Source organism: Scophthalmus maximus, chromosome 11 (assembly GCF_022379125.1).
Source record: "Scophthalmus maximus strain ysfricsl-2021 chromosome 11, ASM2237912v1, whole genome shotgun sequence".
NCBI classification, from domain to species: Eukaryota; Metazoa; Chordata; class Actinopteri; order Pleuronectiformes; family Scophthalmidae; genus Scophthalmus; species Scophthalmus maximus.
This window is the reverse complement of record NC_061525.1, coordinates 15402501-15426791: the sequence shown is the minus strand read 5'-3', so window position 1 is coordinate 15426791 and position 24291 is coordinate 15402501. Positions and strand designations below refer to the sequence as shown.

At 41.4% G+C, this 24291-nt stretch overlaps 1 protein-coding gene across 3 annotated transcripts in view; it reads right to left on the bottom strand.

Moving 5' to 3' along the window:
• Window positions 1-596: 596 nt before the first annotated feature.
• LOC118298917 (solute carrier organic anion transporter family member 1C1-like) overlaps window positions 597-24291 on the bottom strand; it is a 25777-nt gene continuing 2082 nt past the window's right edge. For 2 of the 3 annotated variants that reach the window (XM_035622120.2, XM_035622119.2), the window contains exons 2-15: window positions 22949-23121; window positions 16088-16229; window positions 13764-13896; window positions 12911-13032; window positions 12652-12798; window positions 11702-11800; window positions 10113-10343; window positions 9513-9677; window positions 8446-8641; window positions 7072-7237; window positions 6142-6314; window positions 3209-3273; window positions 2853-2970; window positions 597-2379 (exon numbers count right to left, since the gene is read on the bottom strand). In XM_035622120.2, the coding sequence (XP_035478013.1) occupies window positions 2151-2379; window positions 2853-2970; window positions 3209-3273; window positions 6142-6314; window positions 7072-7237; window positions 8446-8641; window positions 9513-9677; window positions 10113-10343; window positions 11702-11800; window positions 12652-12798; window positions 12911-13032; window positions 13764-13896; window positions 16088-16229; window positions 22949-23044 (2082 nt within the window). In that variant the 5' untranslated portion in view covers window positions 23045-23121 and the 3' untranslated portion in view covers window positions 597-2150. The remainder of the gene's footprint in view (window positions 2380-2852; window positions 2971-3208; window positions 3274-6141; window positions 6315-7071; window positions 7238-8445; window positions 8642-9512; window positions 9678-10112; window positions 10344-11701; window positions 11801-12651; window positions 12799-12910; window positions 13033-13763; window positions 13897-16087; window positions 16230-22948; window positions 23122-24291) is intronic. The other variant, XM_035622121.2, reaches the window with a different exon arrangement.

Genomic DNA, 24291 nt, shown 5'->3' with positions numbered 1-24291 from the left:
ACATTCTGATTTTATGAAAGTTAATGTCTTACATTATTGAGATAATAACTTACTTTCTCTTTATCTCTCAGTGCTCCTCAGTCTGCATGTGTGGCCACATATGCCAGAAACAACCTGAGTTCAAAAGACGGTCACTACATTTCTTGAACGTTGACAAAATGGACATATGTTTTTCTTTTTTTTTTAACACAGCTGTCTTGAGATAAAGAAGTAGAAATCATTCTGTCAGATTTCATGATTCTGGGATGAAGCTGTTCAGGAGAATAAAATTAACAGGAAAAAAAACTTGAGAACAGACCATGATGTTTCTGTTTGTGGTTAGCAAAAATACTCAGGGGAAAAAAACAAACGTGAAGTAAAAACAGACTGACAAGTGAAACATTTCGTATAGAAACAGCTGGAGATGCGGAAGTGGAGCTTTTTCACATCAGCAACACTAATGCACACTCTTTGCGATGACGCTTCACACAGCGGGATTGTTTGCCTAAAGACTGAGACAACATATATTTATACTTTTTATCTTAACGATACAAATTATGCCTCTTCAAAAGGCACAACACACCGATACAAGGGCAGAAATTCACCTCAGCCACCTGTTTCAATCAACAATGGTTATTTAATACCAAAAATCAATCGGAGCCAATTCAGTCAAATCCCAATGATCTGTGTTAACAAGTTTAGCTGACAGTATATTCTTAATAAAACATACATCTTCATTAACACCATATAAAATATGGCACTGCCCCCTTATGGCAGCCATTGATATTGAAATCAGAGCACCTTCCATTGGACCAGTGATTCTCAACCTGGGGGTCATGAAGCCCACGGGGGCCGCATGGTTATTTCTGGGTCATGGTTGTATTAAAAAAATATTTTAATACATTCAAAACAAAATGACATATTTTAGACAGGGAATTGTCGAGTCTGTGTGCACGAGTGAGTGCTTCAACAACACAACAAAACTTTTAACTTTTATTTTGTGAAATTGGCTTCACAGTTGACCTAGAAACGTGCTGAGGAAACCATCCTGATTAATGCGGTGGGTCGGGACTCCAAAAGGCTGAGAACCACTGTATTAGACGGATAAGCAGATCTCACTGAAATACAATTTCCATTTTCAGTGAGTATGAAATACCAAAGCAACAAATTCACATCGAGAAAGTGCACAACACAAACTGATAAGCCCTAACTCTGGTCTTCAAAGTGAAAGACAAAAGTTTTAGAATCAAAAGGCATTCAATATGAAATGCAAAAGTAAAATGAAATGGTTTTCAGTCCGCTGAGAACGTGACTGAAAATCGCTCTCTACGATCAGCGAGACAGACGACACATACACAATTTAGAGGTAACTGTTGAGTGAATGAGCCACAGACGTCACACACAGCCGAGCCCTCTGAAAGTCACTCAAACACATGTTCAAACACGTGTTTCTACAACAACCTGCTTATCTTTTCTATCAAAAGATCTGGAGAAAAAAAAGCATCCCTTCCTGACTCTTTGAAGGACCAATTTTCTTCATGTTTATCTATTCATTTGTTCACGTGTGTGTGCCACGCCTCTTTTTTTTTAAGGCCACTTCTGTCATTTCTGGCCACACTGGTGTCAGGAAGAGGGAGGCTGTTTAATAAATGCTGGTGTTCAGAATTATACTGTTGGGTTGTTGTTGTTGTTGTTGTTTTTTGCAATAGTGTGGACAAGTCACAGTTCCAATCTAATCTCTTTTGCCACCATTAAAACAGGAAAAAAAAACATTGTATTTATAAGGAAAAAAAATAACAGCATGTACATTCAAGAAATATTTCATTTATATCAAATTTCTGTCAAATTCACAAAGCCTTCAAAGGTCCAGTAGTACAAATATAGAATTTTGTTTGATATGAGATCATCAACATGCGATTCCCTGCAAATATAATTTGTGTGCAAGTGTGTGCGTGTTGTACAGTATCACTGTACTGTACATACTGTGGGTGGGTATGTGGGTGGGTATATATATATGTGTGTGTGTGTGTGTGTGTGTGTGTGTGTGTGTGTGTGTGTGTGTGTGTGTGTGTGTGTGTGTGTGCGTGTTGTGAGTGTTTATGGGTGTATTTGTTCATCCGTGGTGTGTGTGTGTGCGGAGGGGACAAAGGGAGTCAGTTCGGCTGGATCTGTCACAGCCGTGTCTCCCTGTCTGTGCTGTTGTCTGACATTTGGTCAGAATTAGAAATAATAAACTCTTCCTTCCTGAGTGCCTCCAGCTCTGTGCCGCCATTGGCCAGAGCTTTGTTAATGGCATTTTCTTCCTCCTTCTTCAGCTGTCGACTGAGCAGAATGAAGCCCGGGATGCAAATGATGAACGAGATAGTTCGCAGGCTCAGCGTCAGGCCCAGGTATGCAATCCTATTAAAATCCAAAATATAATAATAATAATCAGAGTTACGAGGAGCGTCTTTTTACCCCCCTGTGATTTCTGTGCACATTTTTGGACATTTATTTGTGATGAGAAGAGTCCACAATATAATGACACCACCAGGAAGTGTGAGTCACTCTGAATCTAAACACGTCTATAATGACTGTGTTAACATTTATGACTCCAAAAAAGGAGTATGGCTTTAAAGGACATTGCAGCAATTACTTTATACGGAATTTAAAGGTGACATATTATGGTCATATTCAGGCTCATACTCTTAATTCGGGTTGCCACTTGAAAAATGCTCAAATGTTCAGAAAAGGCATCGGTGTCCTCATACTGCCCATTCCCGCAGCTCCTCTTTTCACCCCCGTCTAAAACGCCTGGATTTCTTTTAGCCCTCAAATTCAGTTGAATGGAATAAGATCCATGAAATACTGACGGCTGTGCATGCGAGTTTCACCTGTATGAAGTGGTGTTGTAGATTCTACAGGCTCCGATGCCTCCGCACCTCTTCTGACCCCATTTTAGACACGTGGAGTCAATGATTGCTCCAAAGTAGATGGGCGCTGGGATCCCAGCTGTATAATCGCAAACATATTTTCATTAGCACATTAGCTGAAGCGTCAGACTGTGCAAACGCTGTCCAGAGAAATTGGAATAATCATTTCTTTAATAAGGCTCAAACACTGATATCTTTGAGTGTATCTGGTTTTCAGGCACATTCAAAACCGGAATAACACATTTTCCAAGTTTGCGTCTTAGCCCTGAGCCACTAAAACATGCCTAAAAAGAGGATGGGTATTTAAGGGGACTTACCAAGGGTTCGTGTTGCCAGAGTGTGGAAACCCAAGGCCAGCGATTTCAGCTGTGGTTTTATGCACCTGCACGAAGAAAAAAAAAGGAGACATTTTTCAGGAAATATCATAAGCCGGTTGGAAAAAGAAAAAGACACATTCAAGGTCAGTTGACTAATGTTTCTGTTATTAAAACATAAGTAGTTCAAGTAGTAATCTCCGTTTCAGTCAAGCCTCTGAGCACATGATGTGTAAACAATGAATCATTCATGACACACACAAAAAAAACTGCGTCATGTTTTAATGAACATGGTCGTTAGAAAAATATCTTCATTTCGAATGTAAGTAGGATACTTTTACAGCTCTTGCAGCAGTTTTCTGTCAAACCAGTCATTTCCTTAACCAATTATAATATACAGGGGTTTTTTTAATCTCAGAATTACATCTCTGAAAATCAGAGGACTGAAGAAACGACTGTGATTAAATGAGACACAACAACAACCATAGAATTTCATTTCCCGCAGGACCGTTGCATTGAAACAGGATCAGCTCGCATGGCTTTAGGAAATCTAAAGTGGAGATTCCGTTCGTTGGAGTGTCAGCCAGCGGAGGGTGCTGTGGTACAGAAAAATCTACAGCTGATCCATAATTCATGATGTGGGCCTGGGCCACATGCATGCTTTACATGTTCCAAGGCTGTACCCATGGCGAACGGCTATTTCATAAACAAGAGCATATCTATTTCTAACCACCGCCAAGGAGGTTATGTGATCTAGTTGGCAGGATTACTCAAAAAGTTATGGACGGATTTGTATGAAAAATGCATCGACGATGGGTCTTGGTCATGGTAGCAGGGAATGTCTTTCACCGTTGCATGACGGCCTTGGCACAGGTCTGCGCTCTCCGAGTGCTCTTGTTTAAAATTTAAAACAAAGCCACTCTCTCTCTCTCTCTCTCTCACACACACACACACACACACACACAAACACACACACTCTAGTCCATGAACTGCCTCATTGTCTGACTGATCTGATTGTCTCCATTTTTAGCTTCGGCCACAAAGTTTAACCTTCCCATGCGCTAACGAAACGGCGAAAGAACCAAACGGAGGTGCTTCGAACCTCGGTCACATGGGTCATTAGACATTTATTCACTGCTCCATCTGACAATGTTCCCTTTGAGAAAATGACGTCGTCGATGAGTAACGAGATAATATAATTGCATTATAATCACAGCAACACAGAGCAGCCAGTCTCCGCTCGGCTATGGCAAAATGTTCGTCCGTACCTCCGAGCTTCTGAAGCTCGAGCGCTGACCCACATACGACACATCACACGTACTGCGCACAAAACGCCGCATCCCCCGTTACACTAATCTGGCACTTTCTGTCACTCGGCCCTTTACTTATGCAGTTGCATTGAGACCGCAGTCCCCTTTGAGAAAAAACGTGTGGGAGAGACGCGGCACTGCCGGTCACGTCCCATTTCTTCCGTCGGAAAAGACCGTTTTTACGGCGAATCGCTGACGGATCGGTTTCGCTGGCGACTCCTTCGACGCCAGTTGGCCATCATTTGTTGTCATCCATGACACAACATCACATCAGAAGTGTTGCATTCTGCAGCAGCGTCAGGCTTTACTACTTCATGGGGTGTCTGTCGGAGACCTTCAAATCTGAAACACCGACTGCAAACCACAATGGAATATCTGATTGAGGCTAATATCCTCCGTGCTCTCAGGAGCACATCGTAGTTGGGGTCAATTCCTGTTAGTAAGTGTGCTCTCACTATTAGGTCATCAACACAACAGGGCAGCAGAGGGTGTTTTTCCCTTGGCAGCTGCTCACTGGAACAGCCTCCCTGCCCTCATCTGCGAGCGAACGATCAGAGACCGGCCCGACCGACCGTATCCTCGTACCCAGCACCGAACCTTGAGGAATCGAATGGATGGAAACAGACTATACTTAAAACAGGTCGTTGGACAAAGTCACTGTTTACACACGTGACAGAGACACAAAGACACACTAACAAACATGAAGCCATTGCCAGGAACAGTGGAGACCACAATCTTTGTCTCTGGCTGCTTTGATCCCTTAAAGTGAACTCCCAAAGTGAAAATATAGACTTCCTGATACACACGTGACTCCCGGGAGAAAAGAAGATCAGTCATGCATCAGGTGTGTAAACAATCTAGTGCTAACTCGTGAAGTTTCATTTTCCATGACGAATGTAATGGGATCTGTACATGTCAGGGTCTCCAGCGTAATAAACATTGCAAACACTGATTCATTTCTGCGATTACTGTGATAGAAGATACGTAGAATATCAGCTAGCGACATTCGTCGGTTTCAATCTGTACCAACTCACAAAACTGCTTTCAGACGAAGCCCGGACATTTTCCCAAAAATGTTATGGAGGGGCTGTAAGTGAGAATGCAGCCAATGCGTCTCTGGAATGACCAGCAGAGGGCGACTCCACTGGTTGCAAAATAAGTCCGTTTCTATAGAGGTCTACGATAAAATGTCTCTGCTTCTAACTTGATTCATAAGGACTTCATGGTCTCAATCGCTATAGTTTCAAGTCTTCTTCCATACGGCATGACATCCATTTTTATAGATCGTCTCATTTAGAGTAAACTAGACAATAGAGCAACATACACATTGGAGCGAGGTTACAAGCGTGGCTGAAAGCTAGCACCGTCCAATCGGTCAGACCCGCACCCCGCTCCTTCATCTGCTTCCACAAAAACACGATGGCGATGTTCAAAAAGCCAAAAAGTCGAGGCTTCAAAAACGGCAGTTCACAAAAAAAGCAATGGGTGACGTCGAGGCGGGTCGCCACTTGGTCCGGACCTTTTTATGTCAGATCTTGCGTTAGTGAATCGAACGTGAAACGGTTTGAACAAAATGGATGCAGTGGTGATCTATTTATTTGTATATTTGTTTCATTTAAATCTAACCTGATGAGAAGCATGTAGCCTGGTGTCCCACCGAGGGAGATGATAAAGGAAGTGATGACAGAGAGAGCCAGGAAGTACGGGAACATCCTGTCACAGTCGTCCTTGTGAGGGCACTGACCTGTACTGGCCGTAAAGTTACCGGCCACACCGACACAGCTACAGTTAGAGAAGACCTGGAGAGACATGCATTGTCGCACACACGTGACCATGTATAGCAGGACATAGACACACATATATATGTGTATATATATATACACAGTAATACATACTTACACAAAGATACAAGTGGATGTGGGTGTGCTTGGGCAGGAGTTTTCAGTGTCTAAAGCATTTTTCTGCGTGTGTGTGTGTGTGTGTGAGTGTGTGAGAGAGACCTGCACCGTACATTTACCAGCTCCGTTCACATTCGCTCCGCGGCTCTCTCTCTCTCTCCCTCCACCCCACACTTCTCCCACAGGAGATACGCCACTCTTATAACAGTACGTTAAAAGTGCGCCTGAGAGCCGTCCGCACTTAAAAAAATCAAGTCTAATCAACTCGCGTATCCACATGGCAACCACGTTGTGCAACAGTAATAAATCGCCCGTGCGGAACACATACACTGAGCAGTGCGTTATATGGATTAAACAAAGCTTTGCAGCAAATCATTTGAAACAATGATTTTTTTGGGGTCATCAAGTTACTCGTTAATCGTTTCAGCCCTACTCAAATACTCAAATTGGAGGATGAATTTTTGTTTATTAATGAATTGATTCATTTTTAAAAGGTCGTGTTATAAAGTTAAACTTTATAGCAGAATGTGTATTCAACTAAATAAAGTTTGGGCCTTGAGACTGCTGAAGTTCAGCTGCAGCCTGACTCGGGTATTTACCAGCATTCATTCATTTAGCACGTATACTTCTTAATAGTTTGAGTACCTGGTCAACTTACAGTGTTTTTCCCTGAGCCAGCAGAGTCGGTGCAGCCGGCGAGACAGGGAGAAACGTACGTGATGCCGTTCTCTCCACAGACTGGGTCCCAGTCACTCGCTGAACAGAAGCAGTCGGAGTTGCAGGCCGTGAACACTGGATGTTTGTCATAAGATATCCTGTCCACGCTGGAAGAAGAGCGCAAGAGCACTGTCACGATGCCGCTACAAACAGGTGATTGCAAACATTTGTTATAATACTCTCTATATAGTTATACCTGAAAATGCTTAGCACACTTCAAAAATAAACAGTGTAAACCAATGCAACATTTCCAACAGAAATATTTGATGGAAATAAGAGAGAAAACTATGTATTGTTTTAATGCTATTGTTTCTTTTTCTCATAAATGTCACACCACCAAAAAGAGATAGAATGGTATATTCAAAATTATTTGTACATGCTAATATTTAGCATGCAGTTAATCCATGGTTGGTGCAAGTCTGGAATGATGGGCTTCATCTCTGAAAGTACATATAGAGTAAAAGAGCATCAGGGAAATTATATAAAAAACCACAAGCAAGCAGTATTGGGTTTTGATTGTGTGCTTTGTGTAATCAGCACGTTGCACCAATCTACTGTTGCTTTCGAATCTATTTTGTCAGCAGCGTCACTTGCAGCGGTTGTGTTCGCTGCTGAACATCACGTTAAAAGAGACTCAGCCGTACATCCGGAGCAGGGAATGATTTTTTTAATTTCGTCTTTTGGACTGTAACGTTATCTCTGGCTGAGGTAAAGCTTGTGCTCTCCCACTGGCTGCCTACTATGTTTAACAGCAGTCTGCATGTCCCTGCTTGTTCTGCAAAAAATTGAGGTATTGGCTGCACACCGTACTTGAGTTAGTGAAAATCAAAGCCAGTCCCCTCCGTGCTTGATTCAGGATGTAACTTTAACAATCCAAATCAAAAAATCTGCTGCATTTTGTTGTAATTTCCATCCTGATATACTTAAATGTAACGAAGCAGGAACTGATCTTAACAAACTTACAGTATGTTAGGTAATAATCTGTGTTGTTAAATTACTGATTGTGCAATGTAATCCATCCATTCATTCAGGAACTCTATCCTTTGAGGGAGTGGGCGCTCTACCCGGTCCCTCGTCTGAATGTTCCACAACTTTTCCCGCTGTTGTGAACGTGTGTGACTTGGACATTTTCCTGCTGTGTTCTGCACACGTGATGATGTCCAGACCCAAATTTCCCCGACATTTTTAATGTCTGAAAACAGCTGTAGACGCAAACAACCATCCGTGCTCCCATCCCGAACGACGGGCAATTTGGAGCTGCTTAACTTGCATGTGGGAGAAACCCCAACACTCCATGCCGTTATTTGTGACTCACCTGTTGTACGAAAGTGTCACCCCGGCTACCTTGGCATTCTCGCAGCTCATCGCGAAGAAGAACAACGAGAGGACGTAGCCAATCAGAGACGTGCCAAAGGCGAACCTGGCTGCTCCCATGATGTTCAGCTTCAGCCTCTTCATCAGCAGACCTCCAGAAAACATCCCCAGTGCCACAGCGGGGATATTGATCACGCCTGGGATTAAGAGAAACAGTCCAACACAGGGTGGATATAAAGTGAAATTAGATCAAAGGCTATGTATGGATTTTAAAAAATGTAATACAATATGATTTCGTGTTGTATTAACGCTTAGCTATCATCGCTCTGACATTTACTAATATTGCATGAAAGTAAACCGGTGAGATGCTTTTAATGGAAAAATAAAGCCACACAAATCCCAAGTCTCCTTGATGACCTACTTTTAATTTATTTTAATCTCTTCTCTTATACTTTCATTTAAGATCAATGTGACGAACATGGGTCTTTTATCTACACACATGACATTAGCTCTGGTCACTAATATTGCATTGTCTTTCATATGCAGCCCGTCTGGTCAACACAGGCATCTCCTTTGATGGGACCACATGAACCCAGATACTTTCATCCTACGTTATCAACTTCATGTTTTATTTCATATGCAAAGCACACTTCGCATTCCCGAATCTGGCGTCTCCGCAGCCGTAGTGGTGCGTGGGATGGATTAGAGCACAGCCAACCCAGTCCTCCCTGACTCCGTCTGTTTGTGCTTCATTTAGAAAATGCAAAAAATACCACTTACTGTTAATTAATTGGGGGGAATGCTGACTGTTGGGTACACTGACACGGTTTATGGAAGGAAACCCCATGCATTTGGAATCATAAACATGGTTAAACTGTGATATTTACAGTGTATACCGTGTACATACTTTGACACAAGAATTAATTTGTGTAAACTAGGCACATTCAAGGGCTCGTTCTGACGCACAATGCAAAACAGGCAGAAAAGCCCTTCCCCCCCTTTTTTCCACGTTGCAACACACGATTAATTCATGTGCCGCATGCAGTATTTATGGAGAGTGTAGCGTACCCATGAGGAAGTTGGCCTTTGAGGCCGACTGCCTGAAGTGCTGCTCGATGTACTTGGGCTTGTAGGTGACCATGCCGATGAGCGAGTTCAGCTGGATGATTGTCACACACAGGTAGGTCAGGTACACGGGGTGTCCCAGCAGAGTTCGCAGGGTCGGAAAAAAGTCTGCAGGGGGATAAATAACCGTGAGTGGACAACCCACACCTGTCGGCAAATGTTTCACATTTCTGGAGCCAGTTTCCGACATGCACTGAAAGTCCAGACATTGTGCCCAGGAACATGAGTGCTCTGGAAATGTTCCTGCCGTTGTTACAGCATCTGACTTTGACAATCTCTCGCTGCGTTCTTCATACATAAACGCCAAACTCTGGAAAAGGTCTAGACGTAATTTTCCCGGACATTTTCAAGAGATCACGTCTGCAACAGCTCATGTTAAAGTGGCAGCTGGAAATTCCTGTCTACATGCAGTAGCCTTGTGAACATAGGAACAGAAACGAAAGCCTCTATGTGTAGAATTTGACTTAAATTTACCAACGTTTATAATATTAAGAGTTGTGGAATCTGAAAATAAAAATCTATTCTTAAATGATCCACCCTCACCTTTGGCCATCTCTGTAAAACTAGCATGTTCATCTGCCGGATACTTGTGCTTCATGAAACTCTTCTGCTCTGGTGTGCATTTCTCTGGTCCCCGGGGCCCGGACATGGGCAGAGAGCGGGGCAGAAACCAGAATGGAATGGCAGAAAGCAGGGTTATGACCCCGGCTATGAGATAGCCCAGCCACCAAGCCCCCACCCAGCGGGCATCTGCTGGGGTGATGGTGATAGTTTCTGTGTCGGGGGGAGAAGAGTGAGTGGTCATCAGTTTACAACGCTTACTCATATAGGCTGCACATATTAGTGGCTTATGCTGTATGGTTTAGTGGAACAGATTGTATTATTTATAGTGAGATATGCTGTTTTTTTTAATAGTTCATTAGCCTCTCTCACGCCCCATTGCAATCGTTCGCCACTTATAATGATGGTAATATAATTAGTCAAAGATCAAGCACTGGGCACACAGTCATGATAAGACACAGCAGCAGAAGTCACCAGAACAGTCACCATCCTTGCTCAGCCACGCCGGAGGTCTGCGCTCTCTGACTGCTCCTATTTAGTTTTATCTATTGATTTTGAGCCGACTACTGAAGTTGACATTCTTTTGTCCTCGTTCTTCTGAAAATCTTTGGTTGATTTTTTCGATTTGCTGGTTGGCCTGTTAGTCGTAACTGGGACAATCAAAACAAGTCAAAACACATAAAGTGTAATATACATTGGGTCTGGATATAACACATCACCATTCCCATTCATTGCGTCTCAGGCGTCTGGACCCTACTTTGTATTTTAAGGACAAATAAACCAACCTGTTTTTTCGTTTTTACTTACTTACTTATTTTGTGTCAGGTTACCTTTCTTGCCCTCCCTATTTCCTCCTGTTTTTCTGCCTGCTTACCTTTGTTTTCCTCTACATTCTTTTCTTGGTCTTCTTCCTCCGTCACTCTTTGTTCGACTGGCCGCAGCCTGTCAGAGGGATTTGTCCTTCCTCTCCCTCACCTGGCCTCATTCATTAGCTAATCGATGCTAATCTCACACATTTCCTCTGGGTCTTTGAATTGTGCATACGCACAGACTGTGCTCCACTTGTTTTTGTATCTGATAACATCATGTCTCAGTTTTATGAATGACAATAGCTTTTTTCAAAGAAGCTGATTCTGACTCATGACCCGCTTACGGGTCACTGGAGAGCTATAGACTTACCAGGGAGGCAACAGTAAATATATGGCACCATTCTGTTATGGCATTGCTTGCTTTTACTTCTACAACATAGTATAGCCTAGCAATCCATTAATAAATTATGGAACATATAATGTTAGGATTGTAAATTGTAAAATTGAAGATTCAATCCGAGCAGTATAAATGTGGGAAACCCCAAATAGATAAAATGGTTTCTCCAACTTATTCTGGTCACTAATATTACGGCATCTTTTGTAGGCAAGCATGATACAAACTGACAGAACAAACATTTCTTTGTACACATGAACTGAGGTGATATAAGAAAAAAAATCTCCACAAACCTAAATTATTCACTAGCTCTTTTTGTGTATTGAAACAACCTTACAATTAAAAGATGGACTCGTGTTTAGACTCACCCATTTTTACAAATCCAATGTCCACATAGATTTTGGCACAAAGGGAGCCTAACAGGTATCCAAACACAGGGCCAACCACCGAGATGGTCTGCACACAGCCTAGGATATGATAAATTCAGCCGAGGAGACACACAGCACACAAACTGGTTAGGACTTGAACTATTTGTGCAAAGAAATAAGATAACGTTAATACTATAGAGTACTACGCAGACATTTTAAACACATAGATCTTACATACATATTGGTTTACATTGGTTTACAATCCATAGATGTGACAGACCTGTTTAAACTCAGTGTGTGTTTTGGAAAGACTTGCTAACCAAGCATTTTCTTTTTCCAGTAACAGAACAACAACGATTTACTGCCTTGGTTGCACATGTTGCACATGAACAAATACAGTTTCATTCTGTTTGCTGCTTCATGTGGGGCCTATGATTTGACGGTATGACAGTCATTGTTCAGAGCTCATGTGCAAAATATCTCCTGAACATTTTTAACAATCGGACAGGACCAGCCAGGACAGGTCATCGTTCATATTATAACTGTACAGAGAACAGCCTATACACTGACTTGAACTGCATTTCAACTCTGCTGTAAATTGTACATTCCAGGGTAGATAAAGTCATCTTGAAATGTAACTGTTCAACTGGTGACTGTATAGGACCCCTGTGTACTGCTTGCATCTATAAACAGAGCAGTCGACATTGCCTTGAGCATGATACGGTATGTGTCCAATTTACACTCACACGCACACACACGCTGTAACACTATTAATAATTTGCTTATCAGCAAACATATCCCCCAAATGTCAGATCAGGGATACAAAACTGGATATACGTACTGGATAAGGTCGAGAAGAGCTGAACTGAATCACAAGTCTGTCTGTACAATTTTACCTTTCTTGAACAGTCAGGAAGTGTGTCCAAACCCATGGGTGTAGCTGTTCTTACCCACATATAGAGCAGCATTCTCCTCGGTGGTAAAATCATCTATATAAGAGATCCCAAGAGGCTGAACCGGCGTCTCTCCGATCCCTCGCAGGACATTTCCCAGGAGCACATAGATCCACATGGAAAGGTTGGACTCACCTTCACAACCTGGGGGTCAGGACAAGGGTAATCACACATCTCCACTTGTCCACACTAAGGTGCGTGCGTGTGTGTGTGTGTGTGTGTGTGTGTGTGTGTGTGTGTGTGTGTAAATGTTCACCTGTGGCTGGCACTTCAGGCAGTTTACCACCTTGGGTCAGGTCAGCTGATGAACCCACCGCACACGGAGAGACATTAAGTGTTGAGTTCACTATCCTCCTCGCTGACGTTTCAAATTCGTAGCTGTACACAAAACACAAATGGAACTGTTAGAAATAAAAAATGGGGAAGTAACGAAAAATCTTTACAAATTAAAAAATTAAAATCACACAAGGAAAATTTCATAAGTAACATGGAACAAGAGAAAATTTATTTTCGGAAAAGTCCATCCTCCAGAGGATCTATAGTCAAGGCTGGAACAGTGTAGGTTGACCTAGCTACAGTGCTGCACCACTACTACACCATGGAACAATAACTGGGGGTTAGATTTGTGTATGTTGTCTCCGAATATTCAATAAAAATCTGTTTTCGATGATGAGTTACTGGAACTTTATATTTGTATGTGACAAATCTTCTTGCGGAAATGATTTGCAACAAACCTGGAAAATAGACACATTATGTTTGGCACTGATTGCAAAGGAATGGGATGCACATGCAAACAACAACTTCTGTCTAGCCCAAAGCATGTTTTTTAACACGACTCCTGAGGCTTTTGATTTTGCCTTCAATTTTTCAGTTTTGACATAGTATATCAACACACTAGACTCAAAAACATCACGTGATTTCATCACTAAAAAGAGTTGCATATCAATCTTTGCTCCATAAATCCTATGTAGCTGTTATTGATGTATTGTAAACACAGGCACTTATCATTTGTATTGTATGCATTGGAAATTAAATGAGTATCTGAGATAGAGTCTATTGCACATTTCAATTCAATCAAGGAGATATTCCCATTTGCCCCTTTTACTCACCGTCCAATGATGAAGTGAGGCAGAGCAATGATGAAGGTGCCAATGGACATCAGGACACAACCTACTGCAATGATCTTTGGCCGATGGAGCTTGGCCCCAAAGTAACTGACGAAAGCTATCACCAACAGGTTACCTGAAAGGATGGAGGCAGACACAGAGTTATTGTGGATTGAAAGTGCTGCTGGAGAAGACACTCAATACTAATGCTGCTTTGTAAGTGTGTCATTAGATTACCCTCAGATTTACTTAATAAGTGAGGGAGCTTTGGCTCCAAAATTTCAAAGAACAAAATAACAAATGTATATGCAACTAATAACGGCAATGAAAAAAGTCGATGAAAAGTCTTCTAAAAGTAATTTCCCCTATATGCATAGCAAGTATAATAAATATTGTATACTGCTGATAATGATATATAATAATAACAGTAAGCCCAAATATTTTGGTCGTTCCTGTCCACTTTAACCCCAGGATGAGCCCATGTAGGATGATGTCTGCATTACGTTTTAGTAAATGTATAGCTCCATATGAGAACATGGTCATTTCTCTATTGTTATATTTCAGTGTATTTGGTCTGTGATCAGTGACCTGGACACTCTTGGATCAAGAAGCTCATGTCATACTGCCTGACCTTTTTTTTGTCTACTTTAAAGGTTTGTTTGATGAGACAAGGCCAAACTCTCGAACAATCATGTTGTTGGTTACGTGCATGTTTAGAGAGAGAGGCGAGCATCGACAAATATTAGGTAATTATGGGGAAAAAAGTATGTGTTGCCTTTATGCGAGATCTTTGTTTATTTTAAAAACTAATTTTACTGTGTTGCTTTTAACTGTCTTATCTCGTGTGAATTGAAATGTTCCGATCAAAAACTGTAAAAACCTTAATTGGAACATGCTAAGAATGATATGCATGCAGTTTTCATAGTCTGCAAACTAGCTGGGTCCAATCAGCTGAGCTCCACTAGCTAATGGGATCTCTTTAAAGATGAGACATCATTATTACACTTCATTCCCCATCAATGTCTTTATTAAACTTAATCTTTTACTTTCCCGATTCTCTTCTCCTCTATTGTTTCTCCCACTTTCCATTGCTTTTTCCTGTCCTCCTCACGCTGCCCTGCTATGCCTCCATGTTGCCCAGGCAACGGTGCTATAGAATTGGCTTGTTGCCTAGGCCACATGAGAGAAGCAGCTTTCACAGGAGACGAAGACATGGAGAGAATGGCAGATGGAGGGAGAGATATCCAGGATATTCAGCTCTGAATGCGACAGAGGTGTCATCCTCACCTTTTTCTCTGGGGGATTTCTAACACATTTGAGTATCAGCAGGTCACACAATCAGTCACAATGTTATTGAAGGAATATGTTCATTATTCTCCAATACTATCATGTCACCCTTGGCTGAAACTACCTATCAGACAGTGAAAAAACAAAGGTAGGATTACTTACTACATTGCCACTGCATTGACTGTACTGCAGAACAGCAAGCCTAATCTGCTCACTAGCTGTCCATTTTCGCAAATTAGATCAGTGGTTTGGAAGTCACTGGACTTTGACACAGTTCCCCTTTAAGCATTCATATTGTGACGCTTAGGTCAATGAAACTAGAGCTTTTTTTTTCATTGAGTAACAGCTTCAACATTATGTCAGAACTAAAACATCAGGCTGTCACCCCTTGTCCTATGTGATCACGTGCATGACGCTGTACATCGTAAGTGACTTAAACTTAAATAGATGACTGGAATAAACTTTTCAAAGGGAATTTGCTCTTTTTTTTACCATCTACCTAATGTTTCCGCTGAAAGGATGTGTCCTAAAGATAACCAGCATTCCCAGTGGGAAAAATCAATCTTGGTCATTGTAAGAAACTGTTTTCTGTAATTTCATGATGTCTGCACAGAACTAGGCAGTTTGTTTTGCTTGCGCTTACGCAACCAATTATTTTTGATTTTGCCTGAAGGGTCCGCCTACTTGTTGCTGATTCACATGTCAGATAAAAGCTGTAAATTCCGGATGATTCCCATGTATATTACCGGGGGAAGCTGAGATTAAATTAAACATTATGGAGAAGTTATTGCATCACACATACTTCCAAATTCTGACTGTCCACAGCAAAAAGACAGCTTGGAGTCATTTATGTCCCTGGCTGACACTTTGACTCACACACACACTCTGTCCTCTTCTTAGCCTGATGAATCCTTTATCTGCAGCTTGAATATCTCTGTGACCCATTCATATCTCTGTCCCAAAGACAGAAAGGGAGCCCATGACACAGAGGCTGTAAACAGAACAACAGAATGATAGCGGTGACTGGCAGGCCCACTCACCTATCTCGAAGCTCCCATCAATGACACCTATTAGGTAACTGGGGATGTCAAAGCGCCTCTCCAGCTGAGTTATTGTGCTCTTCATGTAGCTCCCCGACAGAGCCTTTGCAAAATAGGCAAAGGAGAGAGCCACCAGAAACATCTGAGAAGACATTGAGATGAAAGACAGGGGTTCATATGTGCAGGAGTGTTAAACTACAAATGCAGTGTTTATACCTTATTATCACTTATCATCATCTGCTTGATTGTGTGTTGTGTTTTGTCCACAAAGAACGGACAGGAATATAACTACTTGAGTGATGTCAATGCGGATGCTACGATACATGAACTCTCCTCATTAACCTACTGTCCGTGCTCCAACATTTAGTGATTAAGAAGTGCCAACATAGTGAGGATCAGATGAAGGAAGGGGTTTGGAGTGGGAGGAGAAGGAAATGAAGGTGGGAGAAATGAATAAAAATAACATGATGGGTTGATGCTGGCTGTCTTTCATTATAAAATAGATACAACAGCCTCAATTACTTACACACTCCATGCCACTTTCCAACACTACAGAAGCAGATAATAAATAATCAACATCTCAAGGCTTAGTCTGAGCGACAGTGTTCCAAAGTACTTCATTTTTTTATTTCCTCAGCCGCTTAATGTCATTACCTCAGCCAAGGAGATTATGTTTTCACCCCCGTCCATTTGTTTGTTTTGTTTGTGAACAGGATTAAACAAAAACCACTGAACCGATTTACACGAAACTTGGTGAGAGGATGGAACATAGGCCAATGAAGAACCATTTAAATTTTCGAAAAAACCCAGAAAAAGGGGGTGGATCCAGGATTTAGTTTTTTCTTCATCAATTTCCCAGGGAATAATTCATGCATCTTGATGATAAATCTGTCATGTTTAAGGGAATGATATCTATGAGTTTGTGCTATACTGCTAGATTGAATTCTGGAGGACTTTTGGGCCTTGGAGATGGTATACGCTCTACTTGGTGCCATTCTAGTTTGTTTGTTTAGCTGTGTTTCAGCGGGATTAGTCAAAAATTTAATCTTTTTCCATGAAAGTTTGTAAAGGGGTAAGGCATAACCCAAAGAAGAACACATTGAATTTTTGAGCAGATACAGATAAACTTTTTTTCACTTTCACTTAACATGTCCAGACAGGCCACTAGCCTTGGTGGATGCATGCCCTCCTTGAGCACCCTTCTACTTTGAAATATAATCAGTCTTTCTAATTTTAGGTTTTTAGCTCTTCATGATCATCAAACAACGTAAATGAAGTACTGAATGAGAGCCTAATCATTCACATAAAATATAGGCTAGTGGATCCTTTTAGAAACAATGAGGAAATAAATCTTTACTTTCATCAGTTTTCCTTCCATGTCTGCTGATTTTTTATGGCTATATGTTGAATATACATACTTAGGGATGTTTAGATTAGTTGTTGTGTACATATTCAACCCAGCTTCCTGTGAAGTACGCCAGAAATGAAAACAAGTTGGTGTCCAAGAATGGTTGACGAGGAGTCACATGTTTGCCCCAGCTTGCCTATAGGAGAAAATCCCCCCACATGGTTTGTATTGTCTATCTCCTGTGACCTTTCAACCTGTCTAGTGAAACAAAGAAAATGAAATCTGCTCACTGCGCTGCCAGTTCCACTCCATGCTACAGTGTTGTATGTTGGTGAAAATCATTACAATCTGTGTCATACGCAGAGCTCGGATAATTATTTTAGGCATTTATTTTCAAAATATGTCAAGAGCGGCAGGAAGAAGTATCCGTCTGTCAAAATACACATAGACTAACTTTAGATTATAGATGAATAACAAAGAGATAATTTATTAACATGCTTATTTTTGTAACAACCCGCTCCAATATCACATAAAGACACAGAAGCTATCGTAGGTTTGGGGAAACATCATACAAATTGTGGACAACACTTTGTCGACTGAGCTAGAAGAGCTAATACTCTGTAGCTAGATATCAATAAGACACAGAAAGTAAATTATAGTATATCTGGATGAATGGTTTGTACGGTAATGTTAAATACAGTATGCGACTTGTTTTATTATTAACAATGATGCGTACCCTTGAGTTTACCACTGTCATGTTTCTAAATGCTCACTAGGAACATAAAATGTGAATTTGTTAATATAAATTTATTGTTACTATTTACTGCAGTGATTTTATAGATTTCCAGGCAGAGGAAGAATAAAACATTGGTCTAAAATCTACTGTATCTGTGATCTCATAGTCTCCCCGAATGCTTGTTAATAAGAAATGGTTTGCTGCCTTGATCACATTTTTTTCTACTGCTTCCGCCCCCAAACTGATAATCCACCACTGACATGTCGAAAGCAGTGCACATGAGAGTCACACTACGCAAATAATGCAGCAAAGATGTACCGTGGTCATAGAAAGAACAATGGCTTTAAGTATTGTTAACATATTCAACAAACAAACAGTGTATATCCCAACAAAATCACTTATTACACACAAATCAGCATCCAGGGCACAGTTTGGCCTCTTGATCATCTAGTGGTAGATTGATAGGAAGCAGCTGACTATAGTACTAGTGCTGGTAAAGTCACATTAACAAAGTTAGAGAGGGAGTCAGCTTTGAATGGAAGTCTATTCTGCATGCACAACAACAGTTGTGTCATAATCAAGAGTTTGAGATACTGTGCGAGCACCTGCTTGTCTTATCCTCTCATGTACAGAGAGTCCATTTACATGATATGATGTCAGAGGGCCCATCAATGCAAACAGACTTCTTTCTGATCATGCTGACCACTAAGACTGGCTGCAGGGCATTAATGAAAGTATTTCATCACGTGTGCATGTCCAGGGGCGGGGTGCTCACTTGTTTTTATTCTGGTCGCGTCACGTCTCCGCTTTTGTGAACCCCGATTCACCCAATTCCCCGTTTTATTTTGGCACTCAGATCTTGTCGTGCTATTGGTCACTTCACTTCCTCTTGTGTTTCCCGCCTGCTTGATTACCTGTCAAATTGTCTCCCTTTAGAGCATAGTTTCTGGGTTTCCCTCTCATACCTGCCAGTTCGTCTTTTTCCATCAGCGTTTAAAGCTCCAGCATCATTTCCGTTTACCCGACCTGCTCCCATTCAAGAAGACTGGGTTTTTGTTCCTGAATCTGCCTCTGATTTGGCTTTTGGGCCTTTGCCTATTTCTTTCGGGACCTGTGAGACATTTTCTTTTTAAAAACGTCCACTCTATCATCATTCATTACATTGACAACCTGGTTCCCGAGAAACTCAAAAAATGGTCTTGATCAGAGACGAATGTTTGTAACTAATAAATAATTTAAATTCTAAATGGGAATCAAGCCAACAACACCAGTGTGACATCTCTAATTGTACTTTTAAAGCTGCATAAAGAGTGCATTGCGCTTGAGCTGACTCAAGCTTTTGCACTTACAGTGTCAGTTTAGGCGGCCCTAAGTAGATAAGTCCCTACTTGTTCCAATTCAGGTATTTAGTGGCTCACAATCATATTGTTTGCACCAGAATGGGTTGCTGAGTGAATTACACTCATATTGCTATAGTAAAAATCCCTGCAATCAAAATTTTTTTATATCTGCACTTCTGCTTAAATTAGGATGACAGCTCTCAATTCGTTTACCCTTCCAATGTCAACTTTTAATGTGCTATGGAGACGACCACATTGCTTTTAAAGGAAATGGTAGCTAAAAGCTTATTCAGACGCCTGTCTGCCCCCACCACAACTAGTATTCAGATTTTTATTTATTTTTATTTTCCCCAGTCACTTGCTCTCATGCCATAGTTTTAAGCAGCGGGTGAACAAAACATGAGACAGAAATCTTTTGTTCCAACTATTTGTCTTTAGAAAGAAATACGCGTCATTCACTTTGTATGTAATATCATTATGTAAATAATTAGCTTCGCTTTTGGTCTCAACTCACCACCATACTTCCTGCAGCCATGAATACACGATGATGTACATTTGGCCAAGATATTGTAGTAAGCAAGTTAGTATAAGAACAACTTAGCCACAGTGTCCGCAGCTGTCTGTGGTAACCTCTGCCAAGGAGTATAATTGAGGCTTTAGACCAAAGGCCATTTTAAACTTCTGCGGTGAATCCACATTGTAGGTTGGAGGTAGGTATAGTTTAGCCATGTGTCCAAATGTATAGCTGCGGTGACGCAGATGGCAACAACTGTGAACGGTCCAATTGGTACCATGTATAAATGTCCACAATTGTTTGGGTTACTTGAATCGGCTACTCTGTAAACCAGGCTTCACTCAGGAATCTGTGAAGAACAGGCACACACAAAAATGCACACACACACACACACACACACACTGTGTATTAGTAAAACTAATTACACTATGAATAACATCGTCATAGGGTTTTAGGGAGTTCTGGGAGCAAGGAACGAATGAGAAATAATTAAAAAAAAATAACACAGGGGTATTGTTGCATCCAAGTTTGAGTCTTATTGATGGAATTAACACAAAGCAGAGAATAACTTTGAGCACCGGATTAGAGTTGAAATGGGCCGTGTCATGGCCCACCCAACCGGTCAGAGAACAAAACAATTCTGAGAAGAAATAAGTCCGTCCTGCCCCTGCCGTCTGTATTATGATAAGCTGCTTGAACACCATTGTCTCATGCCACTTTCATGTGGAAAAAGGCAACAATGGTGTCTGATCTCATTTAGGGCTTTGCTAACTTTTATGTTTTTGGCAAAAGACATGGTTTCAGCCAGTTGACTATTTGCTTAGCCCCTCCCCTCCCTCCCACTGTCCAATCCCAGGTCAGCATCTGTAACTACAGCAGGTGTGGGGGGCCTGTCAAGCTTTGAGTATTCAGGGGAAATGCCAAATCGTTGTGACTCATGGTTGTGAGACATGGTCAAACACACAATGTCTTTTAGGAAGCTCTTTTGATGGGGACTTGATCTCCAAAAGTCCTCTCTAACTGCAAAACAAAACTAACTACAGGTATTAATAAAGTAACCTGACAGATGAATATGAAACAAATAAAAAAATCTACATTTTCACACTTGTACAAAATACAGAGGCGCTGATTGTGTATTTAGCTGCAAACACATATTGGGTAAAATGTAAAGAGTAATTAAAAAATATATATATATATATATATTTTTTTTAGAAGAGGATAACCTAAATTGTGTCAACCTACAATATTTTGTAGTGACTGCATGTTTGAGATTAGAGAGAAAAGAAAATCTGCAAAGATTCTCCTCTACTTCGTGATGCAACGTGATTTTAAAACTCCTGAAGTGTGAGCCCAGCTAAACTCTTACTGTGATAATCAACGGACAATGATGAGTGACAAAACACGGCCTATCAGTGGCAAAAGTAAAAGAAGAGTGATTGAGTGCCTTATTAAAAGTTGAATTCACAACATCCCCAGTTTGCTTTTGCTTCACAATTAGAGAGTTTCGATCTAAATAGTTGTGAACTTCAGTTAAGTAATAATTCAAAGGCTTGAGTGAGAAAGTCCTAAAAAATGTGAGTCTGTCACAAATTCCAAATGTACTTCTGAAATTGATTCATTGAATTAGCCTTTGATTCTGCTCCGATCTGCAGTCTAGTGTCTTAGAACTGGCACCGTGACCAATCTTACTTGCCGACTGCTGCCCTGTGGCCATGTGGAGATTTCTGTAAGCTATTAACTGATGGCAATTGATGAATAGAAGAACAGGAGGAGGATTCATTGCCTCTTTGACATGCTACAAATGCCTTTACATTAGGACAGAGATGCCATGGGTTCAAATGTCCCTCATGGACACATCTTCCTTTTCACTTGTTGGGCTGTTGCTGTAATTTTGTTATTTAGTCAGTGCTAATCTCTACATGCACAATTCGGTGATCCCCGAAAGTGAGCTCATTTAAATCAGGGTTTAAAACACTATTGCTGCAGTAACATACGTATCCTCTATTTAATTAAAAAACTTTTTTTCCCGGATTTTGCCTTTGTTTTGCTTTTTGTTTTTCATTTCAATTCAATTTTAATGACTTTTTGATTTGTTTTAAATATTGAATGAAATTAGTGCTGGCTGACATTTCTCAGAGGATGTCGACGCACTACCTGAATCTCAATCTGGACAAGACTGAGATGCTTTTCCTCCCAGGGAAGGCGTCTCCCATCAACGACCTCTCCATCGCCATTGAGAACTCTGTGGTGACTCCAGCTCAGACTGCAAGGAACCCCAGCCCGTCCACTACGCTCTGCCAAACGGCTTGCAACTAGCTCACTGCGAGGGGCGGGCAGCCACCGCTCAACTAAATCCCGTCCGTCGTCTGTCCTGGTTCCTCAGCGGTGGAACGAGCTCCCCATTGACATCAGGACAGCAAAAACCCTTCAACGCTTTCGTCGCAGACTGAAAACTCACCCGTTCAGACTGCCCCTTACTCCTCAAATGAACACTTTAGTTGGCAGTTTTTGCTTTTGATGAATGCTTATGTACTCTCTTGATTCTTGCACTTTTTGGGTAATGTTTTCATGGATGAATGGACTCATTGGAAGTTGCGCGTCTGCTCAATGGATGTAATGTTGAATTATTCTATGACCCTATTTTAATTGTCTGTTGAATATAATCTCTATATTTAATGTGAGGTTCATTACACTGAGGGATTGTTTTTATTTTTAAATTTTTTTTTTGGGGGGGGGGTGTTAAACGAAAACAAAGTGGTTCAAATGTGTGAAAATGTTTGCTTTGAGACATTTGTGTCTGTTATCCTTTTTTTGTTCACTACATACAGAATAAATGTAAGCGGAAATACCAGGAAAGAGACCTAGCAGAGACCTAGCAGGCATCCCAAATAAGTGAGCAAGTCAAACATGTTGGTTTGTGTACCTTCAGGCTGGCGCAGGGAGAGGAGCGTTGTTTTCCGGCGGCGCCGTCACTGCGTCCGTTCTCCTGCGTGCGCCCTCTCTCCGTTCTGTCCTCCATCCTCCAGAAATGTTGCTGTATCTCCTTAACAGAAGTCTCCCACGTAATGCAATTTCTTGGCACTGATGCATGCAACCCTACAAATGGATTATTCAAGCATGTGACCCACTTCTCATCTTTGGCACAATAACAGAAACACGTCTACGGCAGCCGCCAGAGGAGAGAAGAGAGACACAAAAACACACAAACAGTATGTCCCTGTATTTGTTCTAGAGATCTTGAGTCTTAAGTCACAAAAGAAAGTCAGCGTTGTACTGACGTTTTTGTTTTCTATCAGGACGGGAGATTTTTCCAAGTAAGTCACAGCGTCCAGAACTCTGAGCTAAACATTCCTATGTAGTATCACCGCTACATTGTATTGTTCCGCTAGTAACTGTCATGTGACCGAATGAAATGAAGCATGGAAGTTTAGTGTCTGTACAAGATCAGCCGAATAAATCCCCATAAATGATAAATACTGTGTCAGAATCTCACCAACACTGACAGCATTGACACTCTGACATACAGCACGTACCCTGTCGACACTCATCTGCCCATTGATTGCCCATGCCAAGTGTGTTGGTGGGAGGGATGTGGGTATTTGTGTTCATAAAATCTGCCAATAAAGCTAGAGGAAAGTGTCTTTTCCTCACGTGTGGGATGGATCACTGATCAGCCACAACAAGCAAAACAACACTTTTTCTCTATCTAATGTTGGCTGGCCAGCATGTGTGAGTGAAGTGTTGAATCAACTGTTTGGACTTTTCTACAAATAGACATTACAGTATAATTCATAATTTGCAATCGTTCAACACATTATTATAGGCAGTATTTTGTACATGTGCATGTACTTTAGCCTCTGGGGCCTTTCTCGCCGATATACTTCATCATCCTTGGCATCACCCGCTTTATGTGATCCATGTTGTAGCAAACTGTTCAAACATGCATTTGCAGAAGTGCATTCCTGAGCCAACCTATGCAGTATCCACGCGGCGCTTGTGAGCCGAGGCCAAGGCACGACTGTGCTACTCTCAGCTGAGCTCTCTTGGCACAAGGGGTCAACTGAGTGGCAGAGGAAATAAAGGCCACATGTAAAACACTCACATGTGCCAACCATTCAGTAGTTGTATAGCTCCTGTGAGAAGTAGGAGTCGCTGTTGTTCAAACAGAGAGATTGATCGTGTCCCTATCCTGATCAATTGATCTAAACAAGGAGAAGCCTCACTGTTTTCTGATCCGATTCCCTTTGTGAATGGGCTGATGCAGAA